At 38.6% G+C, this 23,030-nt stretch overlaps 1 protein-coding gene across 1 annotated transcript; it reads right to left on the bottom strand.

Annotated features, from left to right (window-relative positions):
- Nucleotides 1-4,378: 4,378 nt before the first annotated feature.
- Nucleotides 4,379-17,667, bottom strand: LOC122052252 (non-lysosomal glucosylceramidase-like). Its single transcript, XM_042613693.1, has 18 exons — nt 17,021-17,667; nt 16,502-16,612; nt 16,355-16,411; nt 16,143-16,219; nt 15,977-16,076; nt 14,985-15,058; nt 14,269-14,369; nt 14,018-14,121; nt 13,535-13,588; nt 13,393-13,448; nt 13,280-13,318; nt 12,973-13,114; nt 12,667-12,851; nt 12,211-12,281; nt 12,040-12,112; nt 6,360-6,421; nt 4,949-6,173; nt 4,379-4,869 (listed from the first exon to the last, which is right to left on the bottom strand). The coding sequence occupies exons 1-18, from the start codon at nt 17,099-17,101 to the stop codon at nt 4,611-4,613; spliced, it is 2,871 nt and encodes a 956-aa protein (XP_042469627.1). The 5' UTR covers nt 17,102-17,667; the 3' UTR covers nt 4,379-4,610.
- Nucleotides 17,668-23,030: the final 5,363 nt, after the last annotated feature.

The following is a 23,030-nucleotide window of genomic DNA, read 5'->3' on the forward strand; positions in this document are numbered from 1 at the left end:
GTTTTGGCATTTTCTTGAAGAAAAATGTGGGCAATCTAGGATTTAATTTTAAGTTAACTAAGGATTAAGGATATTTAGATAGATAATCTAGGTACTTTATTTAAGCTAAATTATCATGCTCTATTTTCCCATCATATGCCATGACATCATATTTGACATTCATGCTTTATTATGAGAAATATAAAAATACCATGTTATGTCATACATACATCATATAGTTATAACAATTTTTCTTTTGAAAATTATTCATTTTGATGTATGTCATAACTCATCATGCATTATTTTTAATTCCTTGCAATTAAGGATAATGGAATTTACTAATAAGTAACATCTTAGGTGAATGTTCATAATCCAAAATGCCTAGGTGGATATGCATGATCCTTAGTTTAGGGAAAAACCAAACTTTACATCTCACAAAGAACTATAAGGTGACTTGTATGTGTTTTAGTACACGTTAGATACAAGTGAGATGTTAGGATGATGAACAAAACTCAAGATGTTGATTTAGTGTATTTTTTTTAGTTTTAGGTTCATCAAAACACATAGTTATGTGTTTTCCAATTATTAGGAAAGCTAATGTACAAGTTATGTGCATTGAGCCCAAAGAATATGGTTGGATATTAGTTTTAAAATTGATTTTAAATATACTTTGAAAAACCTTGGTGAAGACTATCTTTTGATAGTAATCATCATTGAAAAGTTAGACACAAACTAGAAGAAAATATTGAAGTTTTTATAAGTTTTCAAGTTTGTGTCAATCTTTGAAAATAGAAAGTATTTTCATAGAAAACTATTTTTCCATGATAGTATATACCCTAAGTAATGTCTACATGAATTTTCATGATTTTTAGAATTTTATAAAATTTCTAGGGTATTTCTGAATTTCGCTGAAATTGGATTTCAGGAAATCAGAAATCCAATCAATCAGCCGATTGATTGGAAGGTCTCAATTGATCAGTCAATCGATTGAGAATGTATTTTTCGCTGCTAGAATGTCGCAAAATCGATCAGTCGATCGATTGACCCAAGCTAGATCGATCAGTCGATCGATTCAAGGGCAATTTTCGCGAACAGAAGCTCGTGGAATCGATCAGTGGATCGATCGCGAGCATCCAATCCAGGGACTATAAAAGGAAGTGCAATCATCAAAGACAGGGGATCTCGATTTGGAGTCACCCAAGGACTCCATGGAAGTGGAGAAGAAGACTTTGAAGCCATTCCAAGGATCTCCAAGCATAAAGGAGACATCGGGAACATCTAGGAGGAGGAATCTTCAAGTAATCTGAGCAATTTCTTCCTCTCCTTGCTTTCTCTGATTTCAAAACTTTTGAATTGCTTTTGTTAATCATGTTTACTAGTTGTAAACCCTTATTTATGGGGTGATTTGCAAGATTCTAGGGCTAGGGAGTAATTTCGATGTGATGTAAATACTAGGCTTTGATCTATGTATATTTTCTATCTTGTTTCTATAATATGTTGGATTGTAGTCTGGATCCACTGTTTTAACACGATCTTGATGCCAAAAACATGAGATTCATATCCCATGAGAATTTGGGGATGAATTAAAGGGAGAACTCGACCCTTCGACCCGTGGACAACTGAGACGTAGAGAGTCGGATACAAAAGTGCAACCTGACTTGCCGCAAGGAACCCTAGGCAGTCATAGAACTTAATGGATCATACCTAATACGTTCAACAGTTAGGTTTGGTACTCCATTGTAGAAATAAAATTTCACATCAGATACCTTAGGATTGTCTATATACACAAGCCAATATTGAGGACATGAATTAAGACATAGGTCAAGTGTTTGCTAGCATGGAAGTGAAACCAAAGCCCTAGGATCATTTCTCTTTGACTGTCTTTCTTCTGTCTATTTGCTCTGATCACATTCTGACTTACTTGTGTGATCTCCCCAAATTCCTTTTCCCTTTCTCACTCTCTTGTTTCTCTTTCTCCTTTAGATTCTGAATTACGATTGTGACAACAAACACTTTTGATTTGGTCTAGACTGTTAAGTTTGATTGGTAAGCTAGTACTCGATCCTCAATCCCTATGGATTCGATCTTTTATTACTTGATGATATTTCTGTGAACTTATGGATTTATCACATCAACTTGTAATTGGATCGCTAACTCTTGGAACCTCAAAAAAAAATTGTTAACTTTTAGAGTTTTTGATGAATTATATACTGCTCATAACATCATACAATTATGTTTAATTTTAAAGGAATATGGATTAAGTCATAAAATATTTGTAATATCATTAGATTCTCAGGAACTGACGACTTGGGGTCGATTCTCAGGAACTGACGACTAAGGTCGATTCTCAGGAACTGACGACCTGGAGTCGATTCTCAGGAACTGACGACCTGGAGTCGATTCTCAGGAACTGACAACCTGGGGTTTACCCCACCATGCGCATGATGCTTGTGTACCTGCATGTACCTCCCTCCATATCCGTAGGGCTGGCACTAAGGGGTCGTTAATGTAACACATCTACATTTTAATATCATTAGATAATGCTAGATCTAATGTCTCTTGTATAGAAGATCTAAAATTTGTTTGTCAACCTATTATTGGTAGTTTATTTTTTCATATTCATTGTATATATCATGTTTTAAATTTGTGTTCAAGATGGATTAAAAATTTTAGAAAATCATATTAAACCAATTAGAACTATAATTTCTTATTTATGGTTGCATTCATTTGTAATGAAATAATAGGATATGTTTTGTAGAACTAATGGAATGAGACCTAAAAAATTTCCACGTGATGTTCCAATAGATTGGAATTCAATATATCAATTATTACAAAATTAATTTTAATATAAAAAATTATTATGTTCATTTTTTACACAAAATACTAATATTAATATTTATTTATTTTCATAATAATATAATATTTGTAGTAGTATTGGTGAAATTTTAAAAGTATTTAACGATACAACCGAACAATTTTTTTATGTTTATTATCCCATTACTCATTTAGTTTATTAGTTTCAAATTAACATACTAATAATGAATTTTTATCTTCTCGCATATTAGCTAATGGGAAAAATATTTTTATTTTATTCCTAAAATTTATTTAATTGTATTTGTTTTAGATCCTATATTTAAATTAGAATTATTACAAAAAAATATTAACTTTGTATTATAACATTTTAATTCTATTTAAAAATTTTACTTTCTTTTTCTCTTGATTTAGTTAATATTATATATAATGTTAGAATTTATTTACATGATATTTATAATCAATATTATGTAAAATATGGAATACAAAAATATTTCTAAAACAAATAAACTACTAGTAGTAATTTAAAACTTACAATAACACAACTTTTATTAAAAAAATGGATGAAATGTCCATGAGAATCCTTAAATTCTACACAGAAACTTGAGAATTATTTTATAACTTTTTTTTATTTTAATGAAGCAGATAGCGAAAATTTTAATATTATAAAGTGAAGGTTCAAAGCTTTCCCGTCCTCTCTGTGATCGACAAAAAAAATTTCTTGTCCAATGTCAACTATTACTATGGAACAGACATTTAGTAGCGACGGTAATATATTAGATGAACAACGATCGACTTTGTCTCCTGACTTATTAGAAGCCCAAGCATTGTTCAACGATTGGACCATAGTTGATAAAAGAATCCAAGGAATGCAACTTTTAAATGATGAAATCGATGATTTTGATACCGAAAGAATGAATACAACAGGAACCAGAAATGAAAATGAGTAACAATATCACTTCCTAATATAAAATGGTAAAAATGTTAAAGAACTATGTGGCTTTGATTCTCCTATATACTCTAAGGGGATACGTAGAAAATTTAAATAAGTGTAAATCTTTTTTTATATATAAATTTTAAAATTTAAAATTTTTAATATAATAATCTTGAACTGTGAACCGGCGGTTCCGAGGTTAAGAGCCGACCTGTCAGGAACCATCGAACCGGCGATTCTAAATCGTCAATTCCGAACCGTAGTTAGGTGTCATAAGTTGTCTTTGGTCGTGGATGTCAGGAAGATCGTTAGAGAGAGGATGTGAAAGATTTAGTTAAAACCATATACTATCATGGAATTTACTCTTGTCAAACTGCCTCGCAGCATAACACATTTGTAGCACATCTAGATGAAGGTGGCCTTGTTAAAAAGTGGAAGTGGAGAAGACAAAAAAAAGACCGTTATGACCGATCGAAAGTAGTACCAGTGACGACGGTGATCTGGCAAGTAGTTCCTTGAGATGAGACATAACACCAGAATTGATATATGACACCCTGGGGTAATGCAAGGCGCATTCAAATAGAGGAAAAGGCACATTACCAAAGACAACCGAGCTTCCGCTACCATGAACTGCATCGTTCGGACTTCCAAATCGATATGAACATGATTTGATGCAAAATTGATTGAACTTGTCGCTGTACATTTGATAAATTTCAGACACCATGGGTTTTTTACAGCTACCAATTACATCGGCCTTTCCCTACCGCAAGTTATTATTCTCACCTGCTAAAGAACTTCCAACTCATGATGCTCTTTGCAGGGGATTCAAGGAATAAATAACAAGGATAATCCTTGCACTACACTAAGAAAGCTGCCTCGCCGTTGCTCAGCAGTCGCAGTGAAACACAGAGTTGCTGAAACAGCCAATTTTGGGTGCAATTTTCCGTACGCCAGTCTCATGAACTGACCTCATGTTGAGGGCCGCTATGAGCATCCTGTCCATCATATTTATTTGAGGAGCTTCCAAGATTGCCTTTGGAGGCGACAAGGCCCATTGCATCGCCCAAATAGCAAGTGGTCGCATGTAGATCAGTGACCGATAGTGACCATCTGTTGTCCATCCTTCAGGAGTTTGAAACCAGTACCTGCATGATCACCCAAACCATAAATTTGGCTATACCGAGCTTTTACAAAATCGAGGGCACACATGCTACAAGGACTTACCCGAATCCTTCCTCGGACCAACCCGTGATGAAAATTCCTTCAGCAGTTGCAAAAGCTTGATGCTCCATTCCATGAAGAAGCATGGTGGCCGCCAAGCTATATGTCACACCAGTCCAAATTTCACGGGATTGCATGCAGGAGTTATCCACCTTCCCGTTTGGTTTCATTCCATTGACTGCTCCCATGCGTCCTCCCCTCACCTTCATCACATTATACTCAAATATCTTCTGCAGAGTGTGTCGGATCTTAACTTCATCAAAGAGTGAGGGCAGCCCTGAAGAAGCAGTATACCACTGACCAGCCAGTTGATCAGCTTGTATCGAACGGCTGTTGCTGCTGCTTCCGCTGTCATAGTTGAAATAGGAACCGTTCCACAACTTTGCTTCGAACACAGGTTTGGCTTTCAAAAATTTGATCTTGCATTTTTCAGCAAAAGCACGGTCTCCGAGGCGTTGGGCCATTGCTGCTCCAGCTTCAAGAGCAGCGAGCCAAAGACAACCACAATACGCACTGATACCGTGTACCGTCCATGCATCGTATGTCTGATCTGGGAACCCATCATTCTCGATCAGGCCATCACCATCACGGTCAAACTGATCCATGTAATCTATGGCGGCACAAACTGCAGGCCACACATCCTTTCCAAAAGACATGTCACCCGTCGCAGCAAAATCCCTATACACTTGGAGCACAAACTTCGAATTAAGGTCCTTCCATTTACTGGTGTCATGGATATTGTAGGCATTCATCTCGCTCCATGGATCATGTGTTCCTAAATCATGAGGAACAGCGCCTCTGACTTTGCGAATTCCCCAGGTGCCATCAGCCAGAAACTTGACTTTCCTCCTGTCCTCGTGCAACACAGCATTAGCAAAATCACGTTGAATGCTCAGCTCTATTTTGGGGAAGAGATCCAAAAGAGCGAAAGATGCATAAAAGTGCACATCGTATGTGCACCACATAATGTACTCTACTCCTTCCAAGTACAAAAATCTGCCAACATTGTCAGTGTTATCGTCGCCATATACCATATCTGCCATATCTGGTAATACTGAAGTTGGTGATAGAATTCTTTCATTCATCGTGTTTCTTTCTGCGAAAGTCTGCTCCACAACCAAATTAATGTGTTTACCTTTGAAAACAGATTGCTGATCTTTACTTTTCACAGATTTGTTGTGACTAGAGCCTGAATTTTCTTTCTCCTCGATTGTTGGAGGCTCACCATCTGCGTTGTATGTATCAATTATGTTCAGGTTACACGATGCAGTTATAAAACATAATGTAATTCTTATAGGATGTTGGCATGCTTGTGCTAGTAAACACAAGACAACTATGACTAGTTAGGCATAAAACAGATGTGACATGGAAGCAAGAAAGAGCTAAGAAACTAACAATTGCAATCAAAGAATACCTGTCCAAACAGTGCCGCCGGCAACTAGAAAATAGAGCTCATTAAAAAGGGTGAACTTATACCTGCAACAAACAAACAACCATGTTGAAATGATACATAGTGAAGAAAAAGACTGTATAATACGGATATTGCATGTACAGATATTGCATATACATTCCGACCTCTTTTTTTTCCCTCCAAAAAATCTCTAATTTAGTTCATAATATGACTCATTTAATCTAATCTAATAAGCATATTATATTATCAAAATGATTTTTTTGAATAGATATAATAATTAAGAATGCAAGAGAAAGAATAAAAAATCACTTATATGACAATACGTAGAGCCCTGTTATGCTGCGCGCCGCCCTTCTGCGCCTCCGTTGTGCGACTGTGGGGGGTGGTTGACGTGGCACCCCACTGTTGCGTCCCCTCCCCCCCAAGTCGGGCAACGGAGGCGCGGAAGACGGGAATCTGTTGGGCATCCCACGTACGCGCCCATGCTGGGCACCTCAATGCATGCAGGGTGCCCCGCTACATTCAAGCACCCAACGTGAGCACCCACGGGGTGTGTGCAGGGTGTTATATATATATATATATATATATATATATATATATATATATATATATATAGGAGTGTTACCCATTGCGCCCTCCGTGAGGAGGAGGGGCGACCACGTGGAGGGCCCACCCCTTATGGGTGCAAATGAGTCAAGCAGCTCGTGAGCAACTAGGTCAAAGTTCGACTCGAGTTCGGAGTTGACCAAGCTCGAGCCGAGCTTAAGCCGGCTTGTTTATTATTCAAGTCAAGCTCGAGCCTAGATAATACTAGCTCGAGGGCTTGTCAAGCCTATCAAGAAGGATTTTAATATATAATATATTCTTTTTATTTCTTCAGGTAAATATTGATAATTTAGTACATTAAATAATGGCTAATAAATATTAAGTCAAATCATAATATTTGTAAGTTTTTTCAAAATTATAAAAGGATAAAAGTCAAAATCCCTCATTGTTGGTCTCTCAATTTCTCTCGGTATTTCTCTTCGTTCACCTTCACGTCTTCAAGCCTTCACCTGAATCACCCCTAAGGTGACGGTCGCAGCCCTAAGTCCCCTAACAGAGATTGATTTAGCAGGCTCAACACGCTGCCCTGTTGTCGTTCAACTTAACCTTCAACGTTTCCCACTTTCTTTTTTCTGCAACCAGACTAAGATTAGGGTTCCTCAAAGGTTAGTTTTCCTTTTTTTTTTCAACCATGCCGTTGTCTGTCCCTCTTTTCCCTTTAATTTCCAGTGGATCTAAGCCTCCTTTGTTCATCTCTTTATCGGCTAGGGCAATCGTTCATGATTTTTCCATTTAATTTTCTGACATGCGATTTCATCTTCTTTAGAATTCTGAAGGATGTTTAGTTTATATCCTAGGATTATAATTGTTGTTCCTATTATTCCTTTATCTTATCTATTCTTGTGGCCATATTTGAATTCTTAGCCTAAAGATTTAACTTTTAACACGTTTTCATAATCTTCTGTTAGATGTAATATGATTGACGAAGAGGAGCCTTGGCGCAACGGTAAAATTGTTGCCATGTGACCAAAATGTCATGGGTTCAAATCCTGAAAGCAGTCTCTTGCAAAAAGCAGGATAAGGCTGCGTACAATGGATCCTTCCTCGGGACCCCGCATGGCGGGAGCTTTGTGCACCACACTGCCCTTTTAGATGTAATATGAATGACCTTTAAAATATGTGTGCTTGCAATATATGGAAGTGGTAATGAACTGATGTGCTGTGGTTTGTTTCCTTCATTGATTTCAAAGATTTGACCTTGAAAGTTTGGATCTTGTTTTTTTTTTCTCGTAAGTACTTACATGGAGTTCTTTGTAGATTGTATTTTCTCTTCTTATTATTGTTTGAGCTTTTTATAATTTATTTGACAATTATTTATCTCTTGATCAGTTATGTCTATAAAAGAGTCATCTGTTCCAATTACCATAAATAGTGTCGTAGCTAAAAGTAATGACGTTAATCTTGACATCAACAAGGAAATTGGCACAACTGGTCAAGAAACACAAGCAAATGCTAAAGAAAAAGAGGAAGAGAGGTTCCAAACACAGAAAAGGAAAAAAATTTCAGAAGTTTGGAATGATTTGGACACAGCGGATGGATCAAAGAAAGCAAAATATAAACATTGTCGATCTCTTTTTACATTGGGTAAATCAGGAGTCACATCAAGTCTTTTGAGGCATAGATTAAATTGTGTAAAGAGAAAAATTCATTTGCGAGCAAATGAACAACAAACAAAGTTGAATTTTCTGCCCACTGATTTAGCTTCACCATCCATTCTTGCTTTGCATTCTGGAAAATTTAACATGGAACAAACGAGGGAGGCAGCTGCTCATTGGATTATGATGCATGAACATCCATTCACCATTCTTGATAAAGAGGGGTTCAATTTAATGATGAGGCGTGGAATGCCGGAATGGCAAAAAATTAATAGGACGACATGTAGAACAAATTGTATGAAAATTTACGAGGTTGAGAAAAAGAGGTTGACGAAAAGTCTTGAGTGCGTTGATAAAATAAGTTTGACAACAGATTGTTGGAAGTCAAAGACTCAAAAGATTGAATACATGGTTGTCACTAGGCATTGGATTGATTCTTGTTGGAATTTACAAAAGAGAGTTTTAAGTTTGATTAACATTCCACCACCAAGGGGAGGTCTTCAAATTTCCGATGCCATTTTCAAGTGTGTGAAAGAGTGGGGCATTGAAAACAAGGTTTTCACTATTACAGTTGATAATGCTTCAAGTAATGATTTGGCTATTCAGTACATGAAAGATACCATTCGAAGATCTAGAACATTGGCATGTGAAGGAAACTTATTTCATGTTCGTTGTTGTGCACATATCTTGAGCTTGTGCGTTCAAGATGGGTTAGGGAGATTGAAGATATTATTAGTAATATAAGGGAAAGTGTAGAATATGTAAATCGTTCAGAGGTAAGATGTGTGCAATTTGCAAAGTGTGCGCAACAATTGCAATTGAAGGATAAAAAGTTGATTCGTGACTGCAAAACTAGGTGGAACTCGACTTTTGAGATGTTAAGTTGTGCACCCAAGTTCAAAGTTTTGGTGCAACCATAGATCAAGGTTGACCTGGTTGCCCTGACTCGAGAAGAACTGACTCAGATCTTCTCATTATTGGAGGCTTTTTAGATAGCCACACATATCATTTCAGGTAGTGAATATAAAAAAAAAAAAAAAAAGGTAGCCGGTACACGAAGCTTCCATCATACGAGGTCCCGGGGAAGGATCCATTGTACGCAACCTTACACTGCTTTTTGCAAGAGGTTGTTTCTAGGATTCGAACCATGACATTTTGGTCACATGACAACAACTTTACCGTTGCGCCAAGGCTCCCCTTCAGATAATGAATATCCTACTTCAAATTTATTTCTTCAAGAAGTTCAAAAAATAAAGTCAGCATTGGATACTTATGCACAACATGAAGATTTGTTTCTTAAGCAACTAGCTAGTAAAATGAAAGAAAAATTTGATAAGTATTGGGGTGATTGTAATCTATTGATGGCTATAGCTGCTGTGTTAGATCCAACCAAAACAATGCTTGCGGTTGAATTTTGTTTCCCTAAACTTTATTCTGAATTGGATGCCTCTAAGCATATCTCAAAAGTTAAGGAGATACTTAATTCTCTTTATGAAGAGTATGTTGTTGAAGAAACTAATAAAGGAGCGCCTCATCCATTTGAGTCTGAGGGTTTTGGTTCTTCAAGTGTTAGAAGAATTCAACACGGTTCTATGTATAGTTGGGATGATTTTGATGACTATTGTGCAAAAGTTGAAACTTCAGAGATTAAGAGATCTGAATTGGTAGATTATCTTGAAAAGGGTCGTCTAAAGAAGAATGAGATTCCTAAAATTTTTTCATATTTAGAATGGTAGAGGATGAATAGAATGCAGTATCCAAATATTGTCAAAGATAGCAGCTAATATTTTAGCCATCCCAGTGAGTTCAGTGGCTTCAGAAGCAACATTTAGTGCAGGGACGAGAGTTACTGATTCTTATTGTTCATCACTCTCTCCCGACACAATGCAGGCTCTATTGTGTAGGGGTGATTGGCTTCGACAGATACATGGACTGAAAAAGAAGACTAGAGTAAGTTAAATTTCATTATTAGTTAGAAAAGTTACAAACTAAATTTAATCACTTATTTATCTGATTTTTGCTTTTTCAGAAAGAGAAAACTTACTAGAAAATTTTCCTTCTGTACCTCTTAAAGTAAGTTCAATTTAGTTCTGTGTTTAACATGTGATTTGGTGTAATTATTATGCTATTATTGTTAAGTTTAATATTCATATTATTGAATGCAGGTATGTAGGGATGTAAATGAACCAAGCCGCTCGTGAGCTATTCGAAACTCGATTCGATAAAAGCTCGTTTGAGCTCGTTTAATGAGGTTCGTTAAGATAAACAAACCAAGCTCAAGCTTCGTAATACTCGGCTCGTTAGCACGTGAACACGTTCGTTAAGCTCATGAATCAACTTTTAAATTAAAAAAATAATAGTTTTGATATTAAATTTATAGATTTTACACTCTATTTATGAAAAATATAGACAAATATATTAAATTTATTTATTAGAATAAAATTATAAATTTTGATAAGAATATTATAATTTTCTCTAAATATATAATTTAATTTTTAATGAATATTTAAATTTATAATTTATACTTATTCAGCTCGTTTAGGCTCGATAAAAGCTCGAATAAGCTCGTGAGCCATGAATATATTCGTTAAATAAAGCTCGAGCTCGGCTCGATTATAAACGAGTCAAGCTCAAACATTCAAGAGTTCAGCTCGGTTCGGCTCGGCTCGGCTCGATTACATCCCTAGAGGTATGGGACGGAGACAAATATTTTGATTGTTGTAGATATTTGGTATTTTGAGCAGTTAGGTGGTTTCAATTTTGGAATATCATGTTTTTGGATTTGGTAAATTATGTTGGGATGATATTTGAGATTGAGATAATTATGTTTTGATATCCCGTTACTTTTTTTATTAGAGAGAAAGAGATAATTATGTTTTGTTCTGTTTTATGGATGAATTTGGTCAATTTTTTGTTTATATTTATTATGGTTTGATTTACAATATAATAAGTACAACAAAATTGACTCAAGTCATGACTTTGGTTCGAGTTCGAGCTCGAGCTTGAAAGCTTGATTTTAATTCAAGCTTTTCGAGACGAGTTCGAGCCTTGGATTAAATGATCAAGCCGAGCTCGAGCTTGAGCTCAAATTTACAAGCTCGATCAAGCTCGAGCTCGAGCCGAGCTAGCATATTTCGAGCCGAGCCGAGCTCAAGCCAAGGCTGGCTTGAGCTTGTTGCAACGTCGGCCGCCCCTCTCAGTCGTGCATCGCAGATTTTTTTTCGGGTGGAGGATAACAACACCCTCTCTCTCTCTCTCTCTCTCTCTCTCTCTCTCTCTCTCTATATATATATATATATATATATATATATATATATATAATTTACAATAAATTTGTTCTAATTATTATTTATATTAGCGATGGAACTTGAGATTATAGAAAACAAATTGGGTAATTGCATGGAATATGCATGGTAAAGGATACATATAAGGATACATATAAATTACCCAAGTAAATTACCTACAAGGGTATGAAAAATTACCATTCAGGAAGCTTTTCATTCTGCAGTATTGGATTTTGCCATTTTTCAATCTCTTCCTCCCACCACTTATAGTCTGCCAATGATTGAATAGCATTTAAATAACAAAACCCATGGATATCGAGCAGACAATTCCTATAATTACATATATAATAGGTTTTAATGGGTACATACTCTTTAATGCATCATGAACCAAGTTAACAGCTGATGACCTCTCAGAGGTACCATAAAATTTCGTATATCTCCTGTAAGAGAAGTAAATGGATGAACAACTAAACATGTCAATTGGAATAAGGCTATTGAATCAATAAATTTTCAGTGGCTCAGTATCTGATTCATAATTCATAACATAATGAAAACTATAAGTCCTGTTGTGCTATGATATGCATATATAATTGTTTATGAAGTAATTACAAGGTTGCTACTTTTTTCAGTTTGCAATAATTTATTTAGGGAGGTTGACACCCTACAGGTGCGCAAATTTGTATATGACAAAAGGATCTCAATCGATTTAATGTCCAAACATGGTGTTTAACCATAGTTCAAGAAAGGGAAGATTGTAGAAATTAGGATATTTCCACCTTCACACTGAAGAAGAAAAGAGAAAAAGAACAGCACAAAGGACTCTACCTATGATATGCACTTCCCTTCTGAAACTTCACTTTAGGTGATGACCAAGCTAAAGCGAATACAATGGTGCACCTGCCCTGTGGTTCAATCCATGTAGAGGCTGAAACTGCTGCACAAAGTGTATCACTTGTAGAAGACGGCATGCTGGGGCCAGTATTAAAATTCTCCATCTCAAATTGTCCATCCTATAACAAAACCAATATGTAACCAATTAATTCTGTAACAAGGGATGCATTAACATCCCTCAGTTAAAATATACAAAATTCTCTGCAAGCAAGTGTGCCAAAAAAGAAAAGGATTGCTTACTTGCACCATCTTGCCCCACATATCCTTGGCTGTGGGATAATCTTCCCCAGTAAGTCCAAAACTTGGTAAAACTGTCACAGTGACATTTTGGGTTTGGCATGCAGCCATAGCAAATGTCACAGGAGGGGTGTCTTTTGCAGACCTGAATGGTTCCCCAAATAAAAAACTTAGCAAATATTTCAATGACGCAACAAAATTAAAGGGGAATATTATGAATAACTTCATAAAAATTTGAAGTTCTTTAAACCAGTAGATGGAGAATCAGATGAAGGAAAGGGGAGAGCCAAAAGAAAGGTTGGAAACTTACTTGTGATGTAGAAGTACCCCGGTCACTCCATCGTCTCCTCTGTGTACATAACATATGAACGCATGTCAATGACAAAACATGAAACAAATAAACGGATTGAGTAGAAGACTTGCATGAATGGCTCATTAATGTGTCCACCACTATGATGAGATACTCCTCCAATAGAATTCTGCACCATATAAACATTACCTAATTAGATAAATTATGTAATTTCTAGTCCAAAAGAAAATAAATAAATTCAAAAAACTCAATTACCGCCCAGGTCATCAGAAGACTAACTTTTGCTCTTTCCCGTCCAGAGTTAACTAGCTACAGAAGAAAGAAAACAATTACCCAAAAGAATGACAGCCTCTGTATAATATAAGACTATCATATAAATGATATATAATAACTCTTTCATCGTTACTGCAGAAGAATAACTACATTCTCATAAACAAAAAGCAACAACCCAATCTTACTGCAGAATGGCCTATATGTGCAGCAATATGCACAAGTCCAAAGCCATTTTATGCTAGTATATAATCAAGTGACCGAATTAAGCTTCACAAAGCTTCAGATTAGCATGCCTTTCCTCACTACAAAAAATTCTGATACTAAGAAAGGCTCAAACAAGCTCTAATTATGTTTTTTCCATTGTAAATAAAAAAAAATTAAACAAATAACATGAATGTTTTTAAAGAAAACACACAAAGTGGGATGCTCTTTATGAAATACAACTACAATATAGAACATACTCACTGTGTAAACAAATACAGCTGTGGGAAGACTGCTTTCACGATAATTATGAGGTATAAATGGTGATATTTGGCGACATGAGATTTTTAGATCAGGATCTGGTTCACCTACAAAAAATGCTAAATTTTACTATAACAATCTTCCACATTAATATTGGTGTAAAAGAACTTCATATAATTTTGGCAATGTATAGTCCCTTTCAGGTACAATGCCTAAATGATCACTGATTGCAGTGCAAATGAGTAAAAAAGTACCATCATAAACAGTCCATGCCCTAGGGAACCGAGCATGATATGTTGAGTGCTGACCAGTCAAGTTCCAGTCCCATGCGGATATGCCAAGATCACCATTTTTCCTATAGAAAGAAAATGATTAACTGAAAAACCTGTAAAAGATGGAAAGTGCAATCACAGACAAAAAAGGCTGATGATTGATTTCCTTTTGGTAATAGTTGCTAAGTTACAAACTACTTAGGAAATCCATGAATAATATCAAAGTTTTATTGTGTACTATATATTTTGCCTTCCTGCTGTAGCAAGATTAAACAAGCTATAGTAAATATAAGCCAATGATTGGTCTTTCAACAGGGAAAACCTTGTTTACATGAAGTTAATGTCTAGAGTGTTTCAGAATTAAACAAAAAAGAGAAGGGTCTTGAATAATGATATTACACCTAGCTTTTGTTAGGTTGAAGGATGATTATTATCTAGGGTAGCAAAAAGAGTGGAAAAGAATTATTTAAATTTATCAATCAATTGGTTTACTTGTTTCAAGTTCTCTGGGTCAAGATTATTTTTGTGGGCTAATTTAATTCAGCATGTCTGATGAGTTACAACAAATAATGACCAACTTAACATCACAGTTGAATGGAATGAAATTGAACAACAAATTACTATATGGCAAAATATCTGTGTCAAAAATATACCGAATGGAAGATTGCATAGAAAGAGAAGTAACATAGGTTTCTTACTTTAATCCTTCATGATGTCCAGGGGCTAAAACAGATGAGTACTTCTTGTTTCCCCCTTCTCGTGATATAAAAATCTACATATTCAAGTGATGGAAGGTCATGCAATTGTCTCAAGGATTGGAAAACCATGTGTTAGTTAAAAATTTAATGCAAAATCTATTTGCTAACTAATGGAAAAGCTCTAACAACTTAGCATACAAGCATGATAGAACACAACAAGTTGCTAGAGAATCAATCACTAGGGGAAAAACTACTAATCAAATAACACCAAGTAATCAATTTTCATGTACAATCAATAAATGAATTTATGAACTTAGTTAGAAGTAAGTAAAAACAGTTAAGCATGAATTTATACAAGAATGTAGTGATGAAACTTTGATGCAAATAAACTCTAACAATGGCATAAAAGAAAAATATTTCAATTTGAGGAATACAATATTTTTCAAGGTCAAATGAACAACGAGTGATTTGGAAGACTAACAAAAAGCAGCAAAGATGGTCAAGAAATATTTGGAGTGCAAACTCAAAATGCTCATTCCATTTTGGGTACCATTTTAGTGCACCAAACATAGCCTGAGCAATGGTTTATGCAACATTTGACAAGCAACTTATGTGTGGCAAAAATTTCTGCAATTTATGATTCTCTTGTACCAGAGAAGACCTATTGAGATCCGGAATAAGGAACAAAATACAGAGCAGGACAAATGCAAAATTGACAATTAAAAAATTCTGAATTAAGCAATATACTAAAATTTTAAATATAAGAAAAAAAATGGAAAGCAATGACAAACGACTATCTCAACTTAGTTTGGTGATCCCTATATAGTTTAATAAACTTGAGTTTGTTCAGAGAAAACTTACAGGAGAAAGGCATGGCAAAATCAAAACCAAGAGAAAAAAAAAATCATAACTAGGAGCATAATGCTTTTAGATTAGGGAAGTTAAAGATGACGAATGAGTGAAACAATACATAGAAAAGAAAAGAGAATTACAGAGAACTGATTTGCCATAACTGGGGACGTTTCACATGAACCAGGAACAATTTGCCAATGTTTGAATTCCCCTCTAAAACCTCTTGAGATGCTACCACTTCTGCAAACATAAACAAGAATAAGAAGGGCAGATTGACAAAAAACATCTGGTAAAAAAACTACATACCCCATTCCTCCAAGTGGCACACCTTGAGAAGCTGAAGGTTTACATTGTTCTCTTGTGAAAGGATCAATTGGTGCTTTCTGTATAACAAAAATGAGGAATCAAGATGTGATCTATGAAAAGTGAACAGAGGAGAAAATATGGAATTCAGATTGAATGGAACCATAACTCCTAGAGTCAGCAGAAAAAATCAAGTGTAGAAGTTAATCAGTTACCCTTCCTTGTGAAGCTTCTTCTCTGACATATGACCAAAGGCGAACACCAAGTCGTAGCTGAATTGAAGTTGTTATGATATATAATCGAGTACAATCAAAATCATTCACAATGTAAACAGTCAACAGTGGTAGTTATAAGCCAAATACCATTTTAATTGCCTCCATGAATGTCACACTGAATTCCTTTAATCTATTAGCATGACTATTTAGCCTTCTCCTCCATGCATGTTCTGGTGGAGCGCCTCCATCAAAGTCCAGCTACAAGTACACCCAGGAATGAATATTAGCAATTTAGCAAAGGCTTCGATAATCGTTAAGTAAATAATTGTTTATTATAGTTCTAAAATAACAACCAGATTAAGGATAAAGTCATGGAGAATACCAAATTAAAAACACAAGTTAATCATAGAATAAGTAGAAGTAGAAATCACTTGAAAGCCTCCGAGTTTTTTTTTCTTCATATACGACCAAGTTTGTGAAAGCAATCGCAAAAGAAAGAGAAAAAGGACTGCCTTATCCAACATCATAATATATGTACATTTCAGAAAGATGCGAAATCATATCTGAAAGTAACAACTTAATAAGTAACGTCTCATCCTAATTTGATCGGGAAATACGAATTCAAAGTGGACTTTGGCAATTCAGAAAAGTGAAGAAGAGGCTTACCAACTGCAAAGTGGCTTTGTTGACATACTCCTCCGCAGGCCATGAACTTTTCCTGAAGTGGAAAAGGCTCCCGTTCACCATCGCAGAGCTATCAAAGCCCACAGAACCTTCAAGGCTGCAAAGAACAAACTTTCTTCTCCTCTCAAACCACCAAAATCTCAGATAACGAAAGCACAACAACACAGCAGATCCAAGTCGAAAGAATGAATTTTCCAATCAAGATCCCCTCAATCTCCAAATCAACAAATTTTCATATTCAGGAACTATCTAAATGCAGACGATACTCGAAGCAAGAACCCGATCGCCGAACACCGACATTCTTGTGAAGACAAATTGCACATTTGCTAAACCCGATCAACAAGCAACCGCCCAAAGTGAAAAGAGAGATCTTCTACCATAAAAAGCAACAACTAAATAAAAAAAATGTTCCCTTTCGAAACCCCTCTCAACCACATCGAATCAACAGAACACTACCCCACTCCTCCTCGACAATCAAAGGATCACTAAAACCAGAACGGCATGCGCTCCGCTTGCCTCCCACGGCAGCGTATGGCGATCAGAATTCTCGATCCGCCGCCTGGAATAACACAACCAGTCGAGAATCGCGACGGGGTCAGAGACCGCCTTCTCTTGCCGCTGCGACATCCACTTCTTTAAAGACTGGAGCGTTGCGTGTCCGCCCGTAACGGCACGCGGTCCCGTTATGGTCACGTCACGGGCGGTGAAGGTGACGGACGCTTTGGACTGGGAGCGGTCATGTCGTAACGGGGAGAACGCGACACCGACACGGGCCGGCGGTGTTTACATCGGCCTTATATTTTCAGCAATCATCCGCACCTAAATTAACATGACCCTGTGGTATCCCTCGTTGCCAGCCTGGGAATCAGAACGTTTGAAACGTGGGATCGCCTTATCCTTCAAGTTAAAATGCTTGTAAATTTGTCAAAGACGACTTCCAGTCAAACCCTCTGGCGCCTGACGTCAGGCGTGGAGTTGTTCTGTTTCTAGATTTACAGCGACCAGGCTGTCTATTATAATAATAATAATAATAATAATCCGATAATAATTTTATTATAATTATAATACGATAAGAGTCAATTTCACACATACGCATGAAGGATGGAAATAATTTTTTTTATGGGTATATGTATGAAATTATTATTATTATTATTATTATTAAAAAAAAAGAGGGAAAGGAGACTATGGCTGAAATTTTGGATTCGATTTAGCTAAGAAATTCTACTTTAATTTAATTGATATTCTTTATTAACAAATAATTAATAGAAACATATAATTTATTTTTTATATGTCTATTATGATTTATATAAAGTTATGTTGTTAATGCATTTTAAATTGGATTTACTTCATAATTTATTAATTATTATAGTGATTTTTCTTTTGCTATTATTACAAACTATTCTAATTTTAATAAATTAAAATTGTTATAATATAAAATAATTTCGATTAAAATTGATATATAAAAATATTGAATCAATCAATAAATAATTTAAAAAAAAAATAAAATAAAGGGATTATTTTAATATTTTTTTCAACATAGAAAATAAGTGGCACTCCTTTAATTTTCATTATTGTTCGGCTAAGACAATGCGTCCAATCATTTTGGTTCCGCCACCAAGGTGGACCATTTCTTATTTTATTTTTTAAAAATAATTTACATTTTCTTTAATTTTATTCAATATAAATTCTATAAATTCTAAGAGCAAAGAAAAATAATTGAGGCAGCTTAAAGTGATTTATTTTTCATAAATTCTTGGAACATATATGATCATGTCTGAACTGTGAGTTGATGAAAGCTGGGGATGTGACATTCTTTGTTGGCTTCGCGTAGACACCGGGATGAGGTGGACCTCCGGTGAACCTGCAACAAAATCGGGCCGGGAAAGGATTCCCGACGACGACCCTCCGACGCTCAAGTCAGGCGAGAAAGCTGAAGCAAAATAAGGAGAACTGTAACTACAGTATAGTTGATTGTATACCTCTGTTGATCATGTCCGAATGCTGAATCAACGGACGCTGGGCACGTGGTGCTCTCCGATTTGCTGATGTAGATCTCCGGCTAGTCGTACGAAACTCCGGCGAACCTGCACAGAAGTCGGGCCGGGAAGGGGTTCCCGGCGGCGACCCTCCGACGCTCAAGTCAGGCAAGCAAGCAATGAAAAAAGTGGCTCCAAAGGTGTTGAACGCGTACCTCCGGCGAAGTATGAGGCTCTTTATATAGAGCGGTGAAAAAGTTCCTACACATCCATCGAGGCGCATACGTGTCCGCAGCCCATACCTCGGTATGTGTCTGTCAGAAAACTTACCTGACGCCATACTGCTACAGTCCAAGTACGTCTTCGATGGGACAACAGAACACCTCGTTGTCAGACTTGGAGCATGGCCTAGCCATAGGACTTAACAGCTGTCATAAGATGTTCTTGTCCCTCTCTACCGATCACAGGCCAGGGCGTCCGGCCAGTCGGCTGGACGGGGAGTCCATCCGGCCGGCCCTCATCTTAAGCGCTGGCCGGACGGTGCTCACATCCCGTCCGGCCTGCCGTTGGCATCGATATGCTGGGGATATTTTCGGTAGGATGCCATGTAGGGACTGTAGCAGTGTCATCTTCTCTTAGGCCTTCCGCTCGGCTCTTTGCTACTGTTCAATTGAGCGTCGGAACCCCGACTTCTGTTGGGGCGACTTTTCCGCAGCATACCGCTTTGGCTGAGCACATGCCTCAGCGATCATGCGTTGAAAGGCAGGACGCCGGTCCGTCATGCCGGACTTGCCCGCCTCAACATAGGTTTCGACGATGTGATAGCCCTGATCGACTGCGGCACGGGCGATACCAGCCTGCTGCTCGACGAGTGAAATCTCGTGTTCGGCCTGACGCTCATGCCTTGTATTCCCTTGAAATTCCTATCAAATCCTTTCCCTTACTGCCAATCACGTGCGCTGCGCACGGTAAGGTGCATTCATTAAATGCGACCTGTGTCCTACTGACACGTGGTAACCCTGCTCTTGTCAGCGTATGGCGGTGGCGTTACCTCCCATGGGACAACAGCCGTTTGAAATGAATGGCTAGATGATAACCTCGTTCTCCGTGACCTGAATCGGACGGCCACGGCCGTTCGACGCTAACGTTATAAATCTCGCGGCCAATTCTCTCCGCCGCCTTCTTGTTTCATCGACTTCGCCCTCACGCTGCTCTCTCTGCTCCGGCGATCCTCATTCCCTGCCTGTTTGGTGGCTCGCCATCTTCTTCCTTTCCTCGATCTTTCTAGCACCCGTAAGCCTTCCTTTTCTGCTACCCGCCTCCTGTATTGCTTCCTTTTGCATTCTATCGGCATTTTCTTTTAGTTTTTCTGTCGATTATCGCTTCTGTTTCGACCATGGCGAGTACTTCTACGCCTACAGTCGGTGCTCCTAGTCTCTGGTATACGACTATGGAGAGCCGATTCGATGAAGAAGACGCATTGCGTCTCATTCGGACGTATGAAATTCCGGCCAACCACGAAATAGTTGTAGCCACTCCTTCCGATCGGCCCAATGATCCGCCGCCCGGCACCATTTGCTTCTTTCGTGATCAATTTTTAGTCGGGCTGCGCTTTCCTCCACATCCGTTCATCTTCAAAATATGCAACCACTTTCGCCTCCCGCTCGGCCAATTAGTCCTGAACTCGATTAGGTTGCTGAGCGGGGTGATAGTCCTTTTCAAGTTGAATGATATCCCCTTGGACCCCCAAATCTTCCACTATTTCTTCTACCCAAAACAATCCGAGTGGGGGACCTTCATATTTCAATATAGGTCGGGTTTCGTCCTATTTACCAACATGCCGAGCTCCAATAAGCATTGGAAGGAGTATTTCTTTTTTATGCGTCTTCCCGAACGGCCGGCCTTCCGAACGAAGTGGCAGACGGCGGTGCCGAACCAACCGGGTCTTGGCAAATTCAAGAGCCATCCGGCGTACCTTCATGAGGCCAATCAGCTGGTCGGCCAACGTTACAATATCGACAAGTTGCTCCTTCCTGGAGTAATGTACATATTTGGCTTGTCTCCTATCCAAGCCGATCTTCCTTGTAGCATGAGTAAGCGATTCTTATCCCCCCTTTTTCTTTTGTGCTAACTGATTTATTCTTTATTTCTGCAGCTGAAGTTATGTGGCGTGCTAAGGCAACCGAAAAGCTCAAGCTGAAAGCCGCCAATATTGAGGCGGTGAAGGACAGAGAGGTAGCAGAACGGGGTGTGGTTCCGACCGGCCCTGCAACTGAAGGGAGCGAGGGAACTCAAGTTGCTCCCGAGGCATCGGCCGCCCGCGTCTTCCTGACGAGGCCGCGGTCAATATCACAACATCTGCCTAGGGCGAGAAGGAAGGCCGATCGGCTGACGATTCACCTTTGGTGACTCGAAAGCGCCGTCGGCTAGAGCAAGCCGCTCAACAGCCTCCACCAAGGGAACAACTTTCCGAGCGGAGCGATGAGGCTCATGCGGTTTTTGAGGCGGTCTCCTCGGAGCACACTCCGACTCAGCTTGACTTGCCGCCGACCGTCCCTGAAGCGCAACCTTCCACCTCTCGGACTTTACGTCGTCTTAGGCGACTGGGCGACCATCCGGTCCGGATCGGCGAGACTTCTGGCCATGCTGCTGCATCTCAAGATGACTCGAGCGGCCCGAGGGTGATAAAAAATGTCCTAAGATTTCCCTCGGAGGAATACCTACTGGCCACCGATCAGCCATCGGTTCCCGAACAGCAGATCACTCTCACCGCTCCGCTCGTCAAAGTTTGGGAGGACGCGCGCGTATGCGTCGCGCTCATGTCCCCCAGCCAGCTAGGGGACAGTAACTTGCAGCAGGCGACCGGGGTATGCATTTCTGCTTTACTGATACTTTTTGTTTTAGCTTTTAACTTAACTGCCTTCGTTCGCAGAGTTGGGTAGAGAAAATTGCGGTTAGCAATCGCCTGCCTGAGCTGGAGGAAGAAATGAAAAAACTCAAACTTTCGGAGGCGAACCAAGGGCAATCCACGGCTGCTCTGGAGAAAAGCAGAAAGCTTTTGGAAGCCAAACGGAAACGGGCTTCCGATCTGGCGAGCGAGGTTGCTCGGCTTGAAGCTGTGGTCAAACAACGGGATAAAGAAATCAAGACGGCGACCACTCGGAAGCGCAAGGCCATCGACGACATGGACCTAATGAAGGTGGAGATCAGAGGGCTAGAGCAACGCATCAAGGATCTAGATGCCCTTCTAGCCACCGAGAAGGAGAGCCGTTCGGCCGATTGGCTTAAATTTGAAGCGGACTTGCAGGATCTCCAGACTGCCAACGATGCTTCTCGAGTCGCGCTCAAAGAGTATCAGGATGGGGAGTCGGCTCGCTCTGACGAAGTGAGGAAGGCATTTGTCCGCTCGGACGACTTCGGAGAGAAATTCACCGACAAGATTTCCCTCACTTTCGAAGAGGCGATCAAGGCGGCGGTGGATTACTTGAAGACTAAAGGCCACCTTCCTGCCGAGCTGACCATCCCCCCAGAGGATCTGGCTACCGTGATGGGCACCATTCCTGATGCTCTCTTTGATTTTGACGCGTGAGGAGTATTTGTTATCAACTTTTTTGTATCTTCGCCGTTCGGCCAAACTTATTTTTGCTGTAACTTCTTTTGTTTGCCCAGCGTTTGGCGTAAATAGATTATCTCTCCGTTCCTGCAACTTTTGTCTTGTCAAAAAATTTTTCTTTCGTCATGTTTGAAGTGTTCTTTAAAACTCCTCCGCTCGGCTTCATACTTTAACATGGACTCAAGCCGATTGTCTTCAAAAAATGTCTTTCTCCATGCAATTGCGTAGCCGCTCGGCGCGCAAACGTCACTCGTTCACGTGCTCACATCTTTAATTCCTATTAACCATCTATTGCTTTGCACCTTAACTCATAGGGTTTTTCATATATTTTTGCTAAGCGAGCCGCTCGGCCGTATGTTGGCCTTCAAGAACAGGCTCTGTCGTCGGTCGGCTCTTACCGCCG

Source organism: Zingiber officinale, chromosome 3A, assembly GCF_018446385.1.
Source record: "Zingiber officinale cultivar Zhangliang chromosome 3A, Zo_v1.1, whole genome shotgun sequence".
In the NCBI taxonomy this organism is placed as follows: Eukaryota; Viridiplantae; Streptophyta; class Magnoliopsida; order Zingiberales; family Zingiberaceae; genus Zingiber; species Zingiber officinale.

Excerpts from the sequence above, each read along its gene's own strand:
- LOC122052252 (XM_042613693.1), bottom strand. The coding sequence starts at position 17,101 with ATGGTGAACGGGAGCCTTTTCCACTTCAGGAAAAGTTCATGGCCTGCG. Across the intron at positions 16,220-16,354 it reads AAGAAGCTTCACAAGGAAGG|AAAGCACCAATTGATCCTTT; the intron begins GTAACTGATTAA and ends TTTGTTATACAG. Across the intron at positions 4,870-4,948 it reads TGGTCCGAGGAAGGATTCGG|GTACTGGTTTCAAACTCCTG; the intron begins GTAAGTCCTTGT and ends GTGATCATGCAG.